General features: G+C 38.7%; 1 protein-coding gene and 1 pseudogene across 1 annotated transcript; both read right to left on the bottom strand.

Moving 5' to 3' along the window:
- Window positions 1-372: 372 nt before the first annotated feature.
- LOC134735469 (NEDD4-like E3 ubiquitin-protein ligase WWP1) lies at window positions 373-6,613 on the bottom strand (annotated as a pseudogene).
- A 318-nt stretch (window positions 6,614-6,931) lies between these two features.
- LOC134735438 (NEDD4-like E3 ubiquitin-protein ligase WWP1) lies at window positions 6,932-7,803 on the bottom strand. The gene is made up of 2 exons (XM_063630487.1): window positions 7,742-7,803; window positions 6,932-7,565 (listed from the first exon to the last, which is right to left on the bottom strand). Exons 1-2 carry the CDS (start codon window positions 7,801-7,803, stop codon window positions 6,932-6,934), a joined length of 696 nt encoding a protein of 231 aa, XP_063486557.1.
- Between the last annotated feature and the right edge of the window lie 10,325 nt (window positions 7,804-18,128).

Below are 18,128 nucleotides of genomic sequence, written 5' to 3'. Positions count from 1 at the left end.
AGCTTGAATTGGCCATTCCACAGTGTATACATATATCAAAACATTGCGTTGTACATCAAAAACATACACAACTTTTGTTTGTCAAAATATCTTAAAAAGATGAAATATTGCTAACTCTTAGTTAAACCAAAATGAAACATGCTTTTACAACTTTTCTAAATAAAAGCAATGAGCTGCTTCCCCTACTTTTCTCTCTTACATTTATTTTTTTCCTGTTCTCAGTACAATTTCTTCTTTCCTTGTTGTTTTAAAGCTGATTATAACTTCCCCAAGTAATTAAGACAATACTGAAAACTTTAAAAGCATGGCTTATCTCATTTCCTAAATGTAGTTACAAATTGTGTAGAATGTTGGTGCAAATGCCCATCTATATTTATTATTTAGCCATATCTTCATTCTATATATTTAAATAAGAATTTGCTAAAAAAAAAAAGTGGGGTGAAATTAATTATATCATGTATTTCATAGTATAAAGGAAGTGGTTAATATGTGCTCATTAAATGGAATTAAAAATTTAGTACTGGGAATATTTTCATGATTCCAGATCAGTAGGAGGATATTTCAGATGTGGTATCAGGCTGGGTCTATTTATAGTAGAAATAAGTCTGTCTTTCTAGTGAAAACTAGAAAGAAAAGGTCCTAATGACAGCATTTATCATCCAACAACAATATGTTAGTCATTAAGAAATTACTAGCTTCTTTTGTTTCACTACAATCCCTAGAGGTACAGTATAATTATCAGTGATTACATATGATAAAGCTGAAACCTCAGAAGTCAGGTGATGTGCAGAAGATCACACTGTCAGTGGCAGAATTAGGACCAAGCCACAGGTCTCTAGCTCCAAATCTTAGGTTCTTAGCACTTCACAAGCTTTTCTCAAACTGTTGTCTCAGGACGCTGATCCAGGGAGTACCTGCTGTGTGCTCCATTATTCTATTAGAAAGTCACGGCCAGGTGCGGTGGCTCAGGCCGTGGCTTTTCCCAGCATTTTGGGAGGCTGAGGCAGGCGGATCGCGAGGTCAGAAGATTGAGACCACCCTGGCTAACACGGTGAAACCCCGTCTCTACCAAAAATACAAAAAAAATTAGCCAGGCGCGGTGGCGGGCGCCTGTAGTCCCAGCTACTCGGAGAGGCTGAGGCAGGAGAATGGCGGGAACCCGGGAGGCGGAGCTTGCAGTGAGCCGAGAGAGCGCCACTGCACTCCAGCCTGGGCGACAGAGCGAGACTCCGTCCCAAAAAAAAAAAAAAAAAAAAAAGTCACGGCCTGGCTCAGTGGCTCAGGCCAGTAATCCCAGCACTTTGAGAGGCGGAGGCAGGTGGATCACTTGAGGTCAGCAGTTTGAGACCAGCCTGACCAACGTGTTGAAACCCCATCTCTACTAAAAATACCCAAATTATCCGGGTATGGTGGCGGGAGCCTGTAATCCCAGGTTGAGGCAGGTGAATCGCTTGAACCGGAGGTTGCAGTGAGCCGAGATCGTGCCACTGCACTCCAACCTGGGCGACAGAGCAGGACTCCCTCTCAAAGAAAAAAAAGAAAAGGAAAGAAAGTCACACATCTCAGAATATTAAATATGCCAACGCATAAATCTGCTCAATATAGTTTATCTTGGGGTAGAGAATATTAAAATATCAAAATTCATTTTTTAAAAATTTAAGAATTTACTTAAAATAACTTACAGAGTACAGTTGAATTGTTTGTAACTCAAAGGATAAATGCTTGAGGGGATGAACACCCTATTTTTCATGATGTACCTATGTCACAATGCATGCCTGTATCAAAACATCTCATGTACTCCATAAACATATACACCAACTATGTACCTACACAAATTTAAAAAATTAAGAAAAAAATAAGAATTTAGTTAGGCCCATTTTTTCCTTGTGAAATAAATAGCAATTTTATTTACTTATAAGCTCATAAATGCTTTTTGGAACGCCATGTAAAACCAAATTGGTCTACATAAACCATTATACTACTTTACTAGAAGGAAATAAAATTCATTTGCTGTTCTTTTATTTGGCTCTCAGTGAAGTATTATATAACCCCTCACATTATGTTAAAACAAAACTGTCAAGAACATAAAAAAAAAATCTACTTGCTCTTCACTTTATATCTCCAGAAATGTTTTGGGTTTCCTCAGTGAGTGTTTTTGTTCATAGGCATGACCATCTGTTATGTGTGTTACAGGAGAAATGAGGTTTAGAATTGATGAGAGAGCCACCCTCCTCCCCATCTTAGAGGTGAGAACTCGGATCCTAGACAGGTAACAGGACTTGCCAAAAGTCCTTGGTGGAACCGAGCTTCTCATCAGGACTTTCGTTCCGTATCATTTGCTATAGTATGAAGTTTTTTGCCTGACCTAACCTAGGATATCATTAACAATGAGTTCAAGTTCTTACGGGAATTAAGGATATGAGCCTCTTTTAAGAAAATAAAATATGCTGGCCAAGCACACTGGCTCATGCCTGTAATCCCGGCACTTGGGGAGGATGAGGCCAGAGAATTGCTTGAGGCCAGGAGTTCAAGACCAGCCTGGGCAACATAGTGAGACCTTATCTTCACAAAAAAAAAAGAAAAGAAAATTAGCTGGGTGTGATAGTGCATGCCTGTAGTCCCTGCCACTTGAGAGGCTGAGGCAGGAGGATCACTTGAGCCTGGGAGGTTGAAGATGCAGTGAGCTATGATTGTTCCACTGTACTTCAGCCTGGGTGACAGTGACGAACGAATGAATGAATGAATGAAAGAAAGAGAGATAGAGAGAGAAAGGAAGGAAGGAAGGAAGGAGGAAGGAAGCAAAGAAGGAAGGAGAGAGAGAAACAGAAAAGAAAGAAAAAGAAAGAAAAGAAAAGGAAAGGAAAGGAGGAAGGAAGGAAGGAGGGAAGGAAGGAAGGAAAAAAGAAAGAGAGAAAGAGAAAGAGAGAGAGCAAGCAAGCAAGCTAGCTGCTGAGAGGCACAGAAAGACAAATTTTATAAGGACCAGCCCTGAACTGAAGATTTCTATTTATTTTTTCTCCCCTTTCCAGCCAGAACTGCAGGTCACCAGCAAAGGTCAGAGGTAGGCAGACAGGGCAGCTAATGATACAGTGGAGGAAAATTCTTTCCTTTTGTTTCAGGACTAATTTGAAAGAACATAGCCATATAATAATATCATGAAATCTTGTACTTTATTTCTGCTGGGTTTCTAATTCAGTTAAGTACTATAGAGATGTATTAAGATTTGATCTTTTTTCTTGAAACCATTTTGTAAATTTTAAAATAAGTTAGAGAATTAGAAGTTTAAAATTTCACAAACAAAATTTACTACAAAAACTATCAGGCTTAGATCTCCTAATAGTTTTCCATTGAAATTGCTGTTTCTATAAAATGATGAGATAAATTACCTATCTACCTATCAGTAACTGATACCATCTCAGGATCTTTGAACAAAAACTAGCCCCACTAGTAAATGCCTTATTAATTTCAACAAAATGTGACTTCTAAAGCCAAGAAAAATAATTGAAAATACTACACAAATATGTGATAAAAAAGTTATTTCCAAAAAATATGGAATGTATTTAAAACACTGCCAGCATGATATACATGTGTCTGTATCAATGTTATTTCCCTTGCTTTGGTACTGTTATTTGAAATATTTAGCTATTATAGTTTGTCATTGTTGTTCTGATCCAAAAGAGAAATGAAAATCTAGGTATGGACTAATTTTATTGCAATATGGAATTGATGAGTTATCCTAAGTTATGTGAAGTATCTATCTGAAATACGAAGAAAAAGAAAGGAAGGCATAATCTTCCTCATTTTTGGAACAGAAGACATTATAATTTATTCCAGCCTTCAGTTCTTCCCAATTGGTCAATATTCTGTCTATCTGTAAATACTCTGATTCTACCAAATGTATTGTTTTTATCCTTTTTACTGTATTGTGATATCTACCTATGTTGTTTGTTGGAGGTTAATCTTTCCTGCAAGCCACAAAGCACCATAAGATTTTATGGAATACCTACAAAATGGAGCTTCAGCTCATCTATGCCTTGCAAAGATGTAAACATAAGAAAAGAACAGCATTGAATTCCAGAGGCTGATAAATGTCACTTCTTTTTTTATATGCTTATTTAATTCAGATAAATAGAACTGTTATGAATTTGAGAGGAATGAAGATATTCAAACACTAATAGAAAATCATTTGCCTCATATTAGAGCATTCAAATGCTTATGTAACTCTTCAATCCATCTGGCTTCATAAAACCAAAACTTTGAACACAAAACAAGTGGCAGAGTTCACATTACCTTTTATATGTTCCTAGGTATGAAATTGCATCAATTTATTATGAATTCAATTTGAAAAAATCACAGATTTAAAAACAAAGTACAACAGTGCCTGATTCTTTTTAATTCCACAAATATCTAGCATCTCAAAGTAACATGTAAGCAAACTTCTATGCTGCTCAATGAATCCTTCCAATTTCGATAAGAAACTAAATAGTATCGGATCTAGTATATGACTTTCATGTGTAAGTTATGGTTTTATCCATTACTTTGACAATATTACTGATGTGACAGAGAGAGAAAAATTTTCAACTATTTATTTAAAACAAACTGACAGGTTCAAGCACCTGTCTTCAGAAAAGCCTTTTTCTGAAGCATTTTTTTTTTTTTAACATACTCAAAGTAAGATTTGGCCTAAGCCCTTAATACCTTCCTGAACAGACATGCAACTAAACACCCTCAGGAGATGTTATATAAGGGAGAAAAGAACATGGAGCTATTTGCACTTTATCGCCTGGATAACATTAACAAGGTAAAGCAAATCCAGATCTTTATGAATGAACAGCTGTCATGTTTAATACACTTGGAGCTCTAAAAAACTAGAGCCACTATCACATATGCTTATATAGATATATACGTATTTTTAATAAAGTCTCTCACTTGTTTCAAAATTTAAGGATGATCTTTTTCCTGGTCAATCATTTCAAGGGAACAATAAATAAAGTAGAAAAGGATGAAATACGTTTTGCATATTTCTGTGGAAGAATGGAAAACATACTTTGAGAGGTTCGGAAAATTCACTGTACAGAATGAACAGCTTATATAAACTATGTGCAATTTTTCTTGGCTAGGGTATTTGAATGCAAGAGCTCCTCCACTCCTCCAAAATAAGAAGCCACATTCATTCTTGTCCAAATCCCTCTGTCTCTTCTATTGCAAAAAGAAGTTTTTCCTTTAGTTGTTCATAACTCTTATATGGTGGTAGAGCCAAGAGATTAAAACATGTATAGCTTCTTGGTAACCAAGTGTCTTTGCCAACTTTTTCAATGCAAAACTTTTGAGGCCCATTACTTCCCATGAGCTCAGCAAATACTCCTAGAGATAAACGGCAGGTTCCAGTGACGAACTGCAATAGTAGCATTCTTACTTCATTGTCTGTCTCTTTCACAAACTCCCATAACTGAATGATTTGCTTGCTGTTTCTTGTATAATGTCGAGAAACAGTATTTCTCCGCCAATCCGTCAAGTCAACCTCCTGCATGCCACACAACATAACCTCTAATTCTCTTTCATCAAAGTACTGTAGCCAGTGACGAGGAACAACTTCATTAAAACCATCAAGGAAAGCTTTGGTCTGTTCTTGTACTCCTTGAGAAAAATGCCATTCTGTCATTAAACCAATATATTCTCCTCAGTCACCAGAATATCTTTGTTCTCCTCAGTCACCAGAATATTGGAAACTCCCAACTTCAGATCATGTGAAGTAACTTTTCCCCAAATCTCCATGTCAATAGAAAAGTATAGTTCTAAGCCACATTCTTCAATGTTGTTATCTCTTATCCAGATAAGAGAGTTATAAAATTCAGTATCAATAGATTCCAAATCCTTAGTAATAAGTTTTTACTTAACATACACTTGTAGAATGGTAAAGAGAAACCAGTATCGATAAAGTTTCCATGAAATAGTGCCATGGCAATAAAACGACCAACGAGACAGAAGTATGAAAGATGATCTGGATTAATGTTTGATGCTGGATTTATCTGCAGACAATAGTTGTTCTTCCCTGCATACTCAAATAAGCAATACATTGGTTTCAAAACTTCATGTGAAAGCAAGAACAACCATTCTCTCGCTAGGCCACCATAATCAAGTCCTTCTTCTCCTCTAAATATTATATATAAACACCTCCTCAAGTCATAAGGTTTTAATGCCATAATCTGTTGGAAGGAATCTTCAATGTCTGCCGGGACACATTGATCTTTACATGACTGGGTAGTGCATTAGACTGGCACAAATAATGGAAGTGAGCAAGTTTCCACCTAAAGCTGTGTTCATAAGCAATTTGTGGACCACCTTTGGTTACAGATGACTTCCCGTTGCGAGGATCTTTGAATGCTGTTGTTCTTGCCTTATGATTAACAAAGTACCTTACACCTTCACGAGTATATCTAATTTCCCAGCCTTCTGGCAGAGCTTCTTCATTCTGTAAGCCTTGAGTTCTTGGATCTTCCCACTGGGTTGTTTTTGTGTTATGATTCACAAAGTAAACCCTGACTGTTGAATCCACTCTTTTTTCCCAGCCTGGTGGCAAAGGTCCATAAGGGTCATTTTCTGCAGCTAACATTGAAGCCGAATAGAGGTATCATTGGTTAAATTGTTGCATAGTTCCCTGCAGTTGGTTCCACTGAGATTGCCACTGTTCAAAATTTCGAACCGATTCCATGGTAGGCCGCTGCCACATTGTTGTTCCGGTATTATGATACACATAATAAACTCTTCCATGATCATCAACTCTTCTTTCCCAACCTGAGGGTAAAGACTGTGGTCTCTCCCATGTGGTAGTTGGAGTATTATGATCCACATCATAGGTTCTACCATGAGGATCTTTTCTTCGTTCTCACCCTGATGTCAAGGTTTCTGTGTTGGCATTCCCAGACTCCTGCTATACTGGATCCATACACCCATTTGGCTGTCTTGATTTGGCTGCTTCAAAAGCAGAACTACTTGCAGAATTAGAGATGTCAGGGTCTAATATACTTCTAGATTCAGATCCCAATTCTGCACTGGTAGAAGGAATACATTCATTGTTTTCTGAGGAAGTCAGTATTTCTTGAACTGAAGGATCTTCAACAGTAGCACGAGTGCAATTTGGAGACAAGGCATTTTCTTCAGACACTACTGGAATACCCGTGAGAGAAGCATTATCAGTTGGTGCAAATGAAGATGATTCTCCATTAACAGTGTCATCGGCAGGCTCAGATGTGAGTGGTTTTGGAGCTGGTGTATTTTTGGGTCTGGCAGCAACCTGAGATGGAGATGAAGGTATGTTGTCTCCATTAACTACACACAAGCAGCATGAGTTTTGGACTAGAGTGCTTGTAGGTACATGATTATCTATTCCATTCGTGCCTTCAACAGCTAACCTGGCAGTTGTCCTTGCTGAAGGCTCTCCATTTTCATGTAAGGCATCACCATTTTGCTGTATTTCTATGGTTGGAGATGAGCTGCAGTTTGTTATATTTTCTTGCTCAATCACCAATCCATCAAGCACAACTGTCAATTGTGCTTTGCCATTCCTGTTTTCCAAGGAAAGTTTTCATTGTTTTTTCACTCTTTCCAATTTTCTATTGTGTATCAACAGAGCTTGTTTCAAATCTGTGGTTGCTTTTCCTAATAAAGCATCTGCTTTTAAAGTGTGATGGCTCCAAACTCGAAATTCCAATGTAGTCCGTGGCGTAACATTTACAGTTACCTGTTGATCCCATTTTGGATTAGAAGAACTACTGGATTTTGCTGTTTTCCTAATTTCTCCATCTACAACTACTTCTGTATATATTGCTGTTCCGAACCAGTTCTTTTCTTAAGTTTGGCACTAGAAACAGTTACATGTAACTGCAACCTTCCACTGTGGATATTACTATTAGACCTTGGTGAAGCAGTGGCCGTGTCCCAAAATTCAGCTAAAACTATGTATCAGGAACTGCTAGACACTGGGGATACAAAGATGAGTAAGACACAATTCCCTATTTCAAGGAGCTGACAACCCCAGCGCGCACACCAAGGTCGAGCTCGCTGACTCCTGACTCTCCCTCGACCCCCACCCCGGCCCTGACTTGCATTTTTCTGATGATTAGTGATGCTGTGTTTGTGGTCCACTTGTATGTCACACTATTCCATTTGTACTTAAATGAGCTCCTGCCGGAAGGAATAGGGACAATTCCTCTTTTACCTGCAGAATATTCAGGGCTTTGGGATTCATGATGTTTTCCCATAAATTCTTACAGAAACAAGTTCTGCTCTGGGCAACATGGAAGACTAGTTTGTATACTTTCATACGAATGAAAATTTATGTCAAATCATTATGCATTTAAATTTCATTGGAAGCCAGGTGCGATGGTTCACACCTATAATCCCAGCACTTTAGGTGGCTGAGGTGGGAGGATTGCTTGAGGCCAGTAGTTCAAGACCAGCCTCAGCAACATAGTTAAACCCCATTTCTACAAAAATTAGCCAGGTGTAGGGGTGCATGTCTATAGTCCCAGCTACTCAGAGCAGAGGTGGGAGGATTACTTGAGCCCCGGAGTTTGAGACTGTGCTGAACTGTAATTGCACCACTGCACTTCCAGCCTGGGTGACAGAGTAAGACCCTGTCTCAAAAATAAATAAATAGGCCGGGTGCGGTGGCTCACGCCTGTAATCCCAGCACTTTGGGAGGCCAAGGCAGGCGGATCACCTGAGGTCAGGAGTTTGAGAGAAGCCTGGTCAACATGGCGAAACCCTGTCTCTACTAAAACTACAAAAGTTAGCCGGATGAGGTGGCAGGCGCCTGTAATCCCAGCTACTAGGGAGGCTGAGACAGGAGAATTGCTTGGACCCAAGAGGCGGAGGTTGCAGTGGGCCGAGATCACGCCATTGCTCTCCAGCCTGGGCCATGGAGCGAGACCCTGTCTGAAAAAAATAAAAAATAAATAAATTAATCTCATTGAATGTGTTTAAAACAATGATTGACAGTTTTATTTTAAAATGTAAATTTTTACAATCTACTGAAAATTATGTCCTTTACAACTATAAAGTTATGATAAAAAATTTAGGCATTAACTTTGAAATGTGTGATGGAGGCACATATTTTTACAAAATAGTTTTAGTAAATTTGTGAGCAAAAGTTTGAATACTATAAACCTACATCACATTTAACAAAGTCTTAACCATCAGAATTTGACATGAAATGGATGAGAGAAAGCAATGTGAGAGAGTGTGAGAGAGAACCAGTATTGACCAAAATTTATTCAAATCATGTGGGAAAATTAAACAAACATGACAATGGAAATTCAAGTTTATAAAATTATTTTTAAATTTGAAGTGTATTACTAGGAATGAAAAGAGAGTGGGTTTTGATTTCATTTTCTCTGATCTAAGAAGTGACCACTGAACCATTGGCATTGATCGTTATGTCCATTGCATAGTAGTTGATAACTAAGTGGTATTTGAGTCTAACTCACATTGATAAACACTTGCATTATAATTTTCAAACAGAGTAGTGGGCCCTAAGAAATGCATTTTCCACTCTGATCAGTGTTTTTCATAAAATATTATAATTAAAGCTTAACTATCAACATAGAGAAGGGGATCTGTTGTGGTCATATAAGAGCAGACACAGGAAATATTTACTCATGGAGTCAGAAGTTAAGACTGACGTATCTGGAAATGAGACAAGGGCTGGGTGGAACTAATCAGGCCGTTTTATTTGTAGCTGTTGTCATGGTGTAAGCATAAATTTGTGGCCCTGTCTGCTACCAACAGTGAGCCATGCCTACAAATTAAAAAAATTAATAACTTCAAATACACAGTGTACTTTCTATAAATGCTACCAGTGGTGTTCCAAGAAATAACAAATGTAGCAAGAAAGTAAGTCCTTAGATTGGCATTTTCCATGTGATTCTGTGTAGTGCTATTAATCTTGCTACAAGATTTGAGTGTCATGTTGCTTAAATATAAATCATTAATGTTCATTGGTGTTTATCAGAGTTTGAATATTTGCTATAGGATTTATTTATTTGTAAGTGTTTTAAAATGTATTACTTTTCATTTATTAAACAATTTTTAGCTATTCATAATAGTAAGAAAACAGTATAAAGAATGTTGGAAGCATTTTACAAATCATTTGTTGTTTGAGAAGTTTCAAGAAATCTTGATTTCCGATGTCGTCTTTTTTTTTTTTTTCAGACAGGGTCTCACTCTGTCACCCAGGCTGGAGTGCAGTGTGGCTATCTTGGCTCACTGCAACCTCCACCTCCCAGGTTCAAGCGATTCTCCTGCCTCAGCCTGCCGAGTAACTGGGATTACAGGTACCTGCCACCACGCCCAGCTAATTTTTGTAATTTTAGTAGAGACAGGGTTTTACCATGTTGGCCAGGCTGGTCTTGAACTCCTGACCTCAGGTGATCCTCCTGCCTTGGCCTCCAAAAGTGTTGGGATTACAGGCATAAGCCACCATGCCCGGCCCAATGTCTTATTCTTGCATCCAGAAGATTAACATTTTTCAGACATTTGGAAACATTATTCTCAGTGTCTGCTAAACATACAATCTTCTGAATGCTAGTTTATTATTTTTTTAATAGGAAAAAGGGAGAATCATGTGATGACATTGGGTAAATTCTGTAATTGGGCTTAGTATTTATTGTAAATGAACACAATGGAATTCCAATTTATAAGTCACTTGCATTTGACCAGCTTGACAAGTCTGTATACTGGATTCTGATTACCTCTTGGTGAACTGATAGAACTGAGTGGCTGTGTGGTGTACAGTATGCGAAAATGGTGAAGCACTGCCTCCTATAAGGTACTGCATGAAGCAGTCCATTTCCTCCACGTTTGAATGTAAGTTGTCTTGATTTTTATACCAGAGGAAAACAAACTATTAAAAAAAAAAAAAAAAAGACTGAACACAAACTAAAACCATAGGACTGAAAAAGTCTTTAAGAAAGAAAAAAAAAGATCTTACACTCAAGGATCCTTGACTTTTAATAAATCACAGGGTCCTACTGATGAGGCTTAGAATACATATTTTGAATCTGTCTTTTCCTACCACTCCACTGCCAGCACTATTTTCCCACTGAACTACTGCAGTTGAACCCTAGTCACTCTCTTTTTTTTTTGGAGGTGGGGTCTTGTTCCATTGTGCAGGTTGGAGTGCAGTGGCACAATCATAGCTCACTGCAACCTCCAAACTCCTGGGCTCAAGTGCTCCTCCCTCCTAGGCCTACCAAAATGCTGGGATTACAAGTGTGAGCCACTGAGCCCAGCCCGTAGTGTCTATTCTTGACCTCCAACTCCAATCCATCAGCTACAGTGCTACGACAGATTGTGTCATCTAACAAGTGGCAAATCTGATCAAATCATGTCTATGTTTAAAACTCCTTGCGTTGCTGTCTCTCTCTTTTTTGAGACAGGGTCTTTCTCTGTCACCCAGGCTGGAGTATAGTGGCACGACCTTGGCTCACTGCAACCTCTGCCTCCTGGGCTCAGGTGATCCTCCCAAGTAGCTGGGACTACAGGTGCACACCACCACACCCGGCTAATTTTTCTACGTTTAGTAGAGACTGGGTTTTTCTACATTGCCTAGGCTGGTCTCGAACTCTGGGCTCAAGTGATCCCATGGCTCAGCTTCCCAAAGTGCTGGGATTACAGGTGTGAGCCACGGCGCCCAGCCTTCTCATTTCTTAAGGAATGAAACTCAAGCATGTTAAGACGGCATGACAGGCACTTCCTGATCTGACTCAATGCCATTGGCTAAGCCTGAAATGCTTGGTCCCTCAATCCCATCCAACTGACCTCTGGGTTATTCATTTAATCCTACTCAGGAGCTTTTCTATGCTGTGCACCCGTCGCTAGCCGGGCACAATTGGTCACGCTGCTCTATGTTCCTCTCTGCCTCACATAGGCTTTTACTATTGCATTTACCAAACAGAATTCTAGTTCTTTGCAAATGTATGTATGTGTTCTCTATTATATTATGTATGTCTTGATGGCAAGGCCTATTTTAACTTTGTATTCCCATCTTCTAGATGAATAGAATCTCATAATGAATAGGAGGTGCTCAATAACTTGTTTAATTGAACTGATTTAGTATGACTGAAGAGGTACAAAATCTAACAATTTTGTTTCTGATGTGTAAGAAGCTGTCTCTCTGCAATGTTTTAAAGAAATTACTTTCTACTGGTAACATTATATTGCTGGAAGTTAACAGAGGCACAGATAAAGTATTTGCAAAGACATAATTGCTCTTATTTCTCTTAGTATTAAAATGAACACAATGATAATGGTAATAAAACGATCTGCAAACACAAGCAAACCTCCAAGCTGTGGCCCAGCAATCTTTTGATAACAAGCAGTATGCTGGAGGGTCTTCAGTGTTTCGTGTTGCCCTTCCAAGAGATTGCAGTGAGATTATTTTCACAATCAGACTCAGTTCTGTTCCCATAGAGGACCACAGCATATTTGCCTACATAATCTTTCTTTCCTTTTTCTCTTTTTCTTTCTTTCCTTTCTTTTTCTTTCTTTCTTTTTTTCTCTTCTTCTTTTTCTTTTTTTTTTTTTTAAATACGGTTTTGCTCTGTCACCCAGGCTGGCATGCTCATGGCTTACTGCAACCTTGACCTCCTAGGCTCAAGCAATATTCCCACCTCAGCCCCCCTAGTAGCTGGGACTACAGGTGCCTGCCACCATACCCAGGTAATTTTTGCATTTTTTGTAGAAACCGGGTTTCACCATGTTGCCCAGGCTGGTCTTGGACTCCTGAACTCAAGCGATCCGCCTGCCTTGACCTCCCAAAGGCCTGAGATTACAGATGTGAGCCAACATGGCCTTGCCTATATAATTTTCTAACAGTTTTAAATATTTTCTTTTCACAGTCATAGGGAAATGGAAATTAAACTACAATGGGATATACTACACACTCACAAAATGGCTAAAGTTAAAATATTTGTTTATAGTTTTTCATCTGTTCCATGTTAAAGTATTCCTTATATGTTAATAAATTGTGCTTAATTTGTCTCCCTTTTTCTTTAATACTACCTATATAGATGTCATGCCATTTCTCCTCCTCCTCTTCCTTCTACTCCTCTTCTTCTCTTCTCCTTTTCCTCCTCCTCATCCTTTTCTTCCTCCTCCTTCTTCTTCTCCTTTTCTTCTCTTTCTTTTCCTCTTCTTCTTCCTCCTCCTCCTGTCATTGCTGTTTGAGTTAGAGATTTCTGGATCATCTATTTGTAAGAATTTCCTGTAGGGGCCAGGATAACAATCTATGCTGAGAGATTTTTCTTTTTCTAATGCTTTATCTTTCTTTTCCACAGTCGGAAAATCAACTGGCCTTCTTCAATTTTATTTTCATGATTCTTTATGAGCCTTGTCTCTTTGCTTTTATGTACTTAACTGGTTCCAGAGGGGCCTTCTGTCACATCCAGTCCTGTTCATGGGCCTTCTTTGGTGGACAAAGGGTATGGATTTTGCCCTCAAGAGGAATTGCTCACATGTAGAAAGTATATGTTTTAGTGTTTGTGTTTCCAGGTGATAACTGTTTTTGACATCTGAATTTAGCAGTTTTGGTATAAAAAGCCACAAGAGCATTGCAGGTGTGTTTAAGAACAGGATGTACCAAAAAGTTTTAGAAGTGGGAGGTCTGAGAAATCAACAGTGAATATGCACTCCCAAAAGAATGGGGCCTCATCCTCAGTGCGACTGCTGTAATTGAAGACAGCAGGTGCAATGGGAGAGTTGAAGATAGAAGGGTTAGAATGTGTTTGGTTGAGGAGGCAACCAGAAGTGAAAGATTCAAGAAAATAGCACTTATAAGAGGGAGAACTTAGTGGAAGTTTGGAACAGGATCTGTTGATGAAGGTAGCTTCTTCCCTGGAGGTGGTGAAGGAACTGTAGAAGTGTGGAACTAATCGCAGGAGCTTCTGTGAGGAAGTTAAGATCTGAAATTCAGGTGAGGGCTGTTACCTGAAGTGAGCTCTTGAGCTGAGAAACTGGAAAAGCTACTCCTTCCCTCACTTCAAGAGATCCTTCTTTCAGCTGAAAAAATGTCAGCTCCCTCAAATATGATTGGCAAAGTAATTGTGTAACTAGAACATCCAAAGAAAGATATTCTAGGAAATTAAAAGGGCAAAAAAGGAACTAAAAATAGACACAAAACTTCCCTAAGGACTAAGAATACTTGCTAACAAGATATTGCTCCAAAGCAGAGAAAAATTGTAACACAGTATTTCAACATGCATAAAGGAGAAAATATGATGTAATTGCAGTAAGGGAGGAAAACAAACAAACAAAAAAGATCTCAGGGAAGACATGACCAAAAAAAAAAAGGTGATGGCCAGTCAACAGAAGGTAATGGTCACTCAATACAAGGATATGAAATGGTAATTGGTAAAATTTAGGAAAGAAATTGGAGAAACAGAATCATTTCATAAGTAAAGACTAAATTACAAGGGTCATATAGGAAAATAGACACCACAGAAAGTGCAACAAGACAGAGTATAAACATGGGAAAAGTGAAGGAAATGAAAGAGAAGCAAAAATAATTTTTAAAGAGAGAAAGTGAAAGTTATAAAAGACAATAAATGATCTAAAATATTAGTAATTGTAGTTTCTCCAGAGAAAAGCCAAAAGAATAGAAAACAAACATTCGAAAGTATTCTTAAACTAAGATTTGAATCTTTTCAATTTTTTTTTTTTTTTTGGAATGAAGTTTCGCTCTTGTTGCCCAGGCTGGAGTGCAATGGCGCGATCTTGGCTCACTGCAACCTCTGCCTCCCAGGTTCAAGCGATTCTCCTGCCTCAGCCTCCTGAGTAACTGGAATTACAGGCACCTGCCACCATGCCATGCTAATTTTTGTATATTTAGTAGAGATGGGGTTTCACCATGTTGACCAGGCTGGTCTTGAACTTCTGACCTCAGGTGATCCACCCGCCTCGGCCTCCCGAAGTGCTGGGATTAGAGGCGTGAGCCACCACGCCTGGCAGATTTGAATCTTTATATTAGATGCTATATCCATGATCTGACAAATCTGTCCCAGAATTATCAATATCAAAGCTAGTAACATTGGTTAGTAGATATATCCTACTAATACATATCTTATGAACACTAGACATGTCCTACTAATATTAGTAACAAACTTTGGGCATCTGGGCAATATCATTGTGTCTTTTCTAAGGGAAAGAAGCCAAGATGGCACAGCTATAGTCAATGCTAATGGAAATGGAAAATTTGAGCCAAGGATTTAAAATCCGACCAAGCTGTTCTTCAAGTGTCAAGGCTACAGGCAAACTTTTTTTTTTGAGAGAGTCTTGTGCTGTCTCCCAGGCTGAAGTGCAATGGCATGATCTTGGCTCACTGCAACCTCTGCCTCCCTGGTTCAAGTGATTCTCCTACTTCAGCCTCCAGAGTAGCTGGGATTACAGGTGTCTGCCACCACCACGCCCAGCTAATTTTTTTTTTTTTTTTTTTTTTTTTTTTTTTTTTTTTAGTAGAGACAGAGTTTTACTATGTTGGCCAGGCTGATCTCAAACTCTTGACCTCGTGATCCACCTGCCTCAGCCTCCCAAAGTGCTGGGATTACAGGCATCAGCCACTGCTCCCAGCCACACAGAAACATTTCTACAAATTCAAGGACTCAGGAAATATTGTTCACATTAGATCTTACTGAATCATCTCCCAGAGTATAAGATTCACGCAACCATAAGATGATCAGAGTAACCTCAGCAAAAAGACTGAGATAAACATTGAATATATGAGGGGTCTTCAAAAAATTAATGGAAAATGCATATTATAAAAAACTGTGCATGGATTTCAATATGATTTTGCACCAAAATGAACTTGTACTAACATCTCTGAACAGGATCTTAGTTTGAGGCACTAACACATCAGTTTAAAAAGAACCCCTATCAGAGTAACATGGATTCTGCTAAACTTGAATCAAGAAAAAACTTCAAATTTATGATCAGATTTGGTAAATAACGGTGACATTATTCTTGCTTTACAAAAAGTTTATGAGGACAATGCCCCAAATAAATTTGCAGTTTACAAATAGATAACTTGATTTAAGAAGGGATGAGATGAAACTGAGGATGAAACCCATAGGGGCAGAACATCCACACCAATTTTCAAGGAAAAAATTTGTGTTCTAATTAAAGAGGACCAACGATTAACTGCAGAAAGAACTGCCAACACCATGGACATCTCAACTGGTTTATCTTACACGATTGTAAAATTAAACAGACTTTCCACCCAATGGATGCCAAAACCCTTGCAGCCAGATCAGCTGTAGACAAGAGCAGGACTTTCAATGGAAATTTTAAACAAGTAAAGTCAAGATCCTGAAGTGTTTCTTTGAAGAATTGTAACAGGACATAAAATTTGACTCTACCAATATGATCCTGAAGAAAAAGCAATATCAAAGCAATGGCTACCAAGAAGTAGAAGTGGTCCAGTCACACAAAAGCAGACTGGCCAAGAGCAAAGGTCATGGCAAATATTTTTTGGGATGCTCAAGTCATTTCACTTGTGAATCTTCTGAAGAGCCAAAGAATGATAACATCTGCTTATTATGACAGTGTTTTAAGAATGATAGCCAAAGCTTTAGCAGAAAGATGCCCAGGAAAGCTTCACCTGAGAGTCCTTCTCCACCACAACAATATTCCTGCTTATTTCTGTCATCAAACAGGAGCAATTTTGTGAGACTCTTGATGGGAAATGATTAGGCAAATCCACCTTACCATCCTTTATTTGGCTCTTTCTGACTATTTTTTGTTTTGTAATCTTAAGAAGTCTTTAGGGCGGGGCACGGTGGCTCATGCCTGTAATCTCAGCACTTTGGGAGGCTGAGATGGGCGGATCACGAGGTCAGGAGTTCGAGACCAGCCTGGCCAATATGGTGAAACCCTGTTTCTACTAAAAATGCAAAAATTAACTGGGCATGGTGGCGGATGCCTGTAATCCCAGCTACTCGGGAGGCTGAGGAAGGAGAATAATTTGAACCTGGGAGGCGGAGGTTGCAGTACGCCAAGATCATGCTGCTGCCCTCCAGCCTGGGTGACGTGAGCAAAACTCCGTCTCAACAACAACAACAAAACAAACAACAACAACAAAAACAAAAGAAGTCTTTAAAGGGCACTCATTCTTCTTCAGTTAATAATGTAAAAAAAATAAAAATAAAATAACAACAACAAAAAAAACACTGCATGGTTAAATTCCCAGGACTGTCAGTTCTTTAGGGATGGATTAGATGGCTGGTATCATTGCTTATGAAAGTGTCTTGGACTTGATGGGGCTTATGTTGAGAAATATAAAGTTTATATTTTATATATATATATTTTTCACTTTTTATGTATTTTTTTAAATTATTTTTTCATTGCCATTCTTTTTTATTATTATACTTTAGGTTTTAGGGTACATGTGCACAATGTGCAGGTTTGTTACATATGTATCCATGTGCCATGTTGTTTTGCTGCACCCATTAACTCGTCATTTAGCATTAGGTATATCTCCTAATGCTGTCCCTCCCCCGTCCCCCCACCCCACAACAGTCCCTGGAGTGTGATGTTCCCCTTCCTGTGTCCATGAGTTCTCATAGTTCAATTCCCACCTATGAGTGAGAACATGCGGTGTTTGGTTTTTTGTCCTTGCGATAGTTTACTGAGAATGATGTTTTCCAGTTTCATCCATGTCCCTACAAAAGACATGAACTCATCATTTTTTATGGCTGCATAGTATTCCATGGTGTATATGTGCCACATTTTCTTAATCCAGTCTATCGTTGTTGGACATTTGGGTTGGTTCCAACTCTTTGCTATTGTGAATAGTGCCGCAATAAACATATGTGTGCATGTGTCTTTATAACAGCCAATATCATACCGAATGGGCAAAAACTGGAAGCATTCCCTTTGAAAACTGGCACAAAACAGGGATGCTGTCTCTCACCACTCCTATTCAACATAGTGCTGGAAGTTCTGGCCAGAGCAATCAGGCAGGAGAAGGAAATAAAGGGTATTCAATTAGGAAAAGAGGAAGTCAAATTGTCCCTGTTTGCAGATGACATGATTGTATATCTAGAAAACCCCATTGTCTCAGCCCAAAATCTCCTTAA

The sequence above is a fragment of the Symphalangus syndactylus genome, chromosome 21 (assembly GCF_028878055.3).
Source record: "Symphalangus syndactylus isolate Jambi chromosome 21, NHGRI_mSymSyn1-v2.1_pri, whole genome shotgun sequence".
In the NCBI taxonomy this organism is placed as follows: domain Eukaryota; kingdom Metazoa; phylum Chordata; class Mammalia; order Primates; family Hylobatidae; genus Symphalangus; species Symphalangus syndactylus.
The sequence above is the reverse complement of the archived record's forward strand: the minus strand, read 5'-3'. Positions and strand labels throughout refer to the sequence as shown.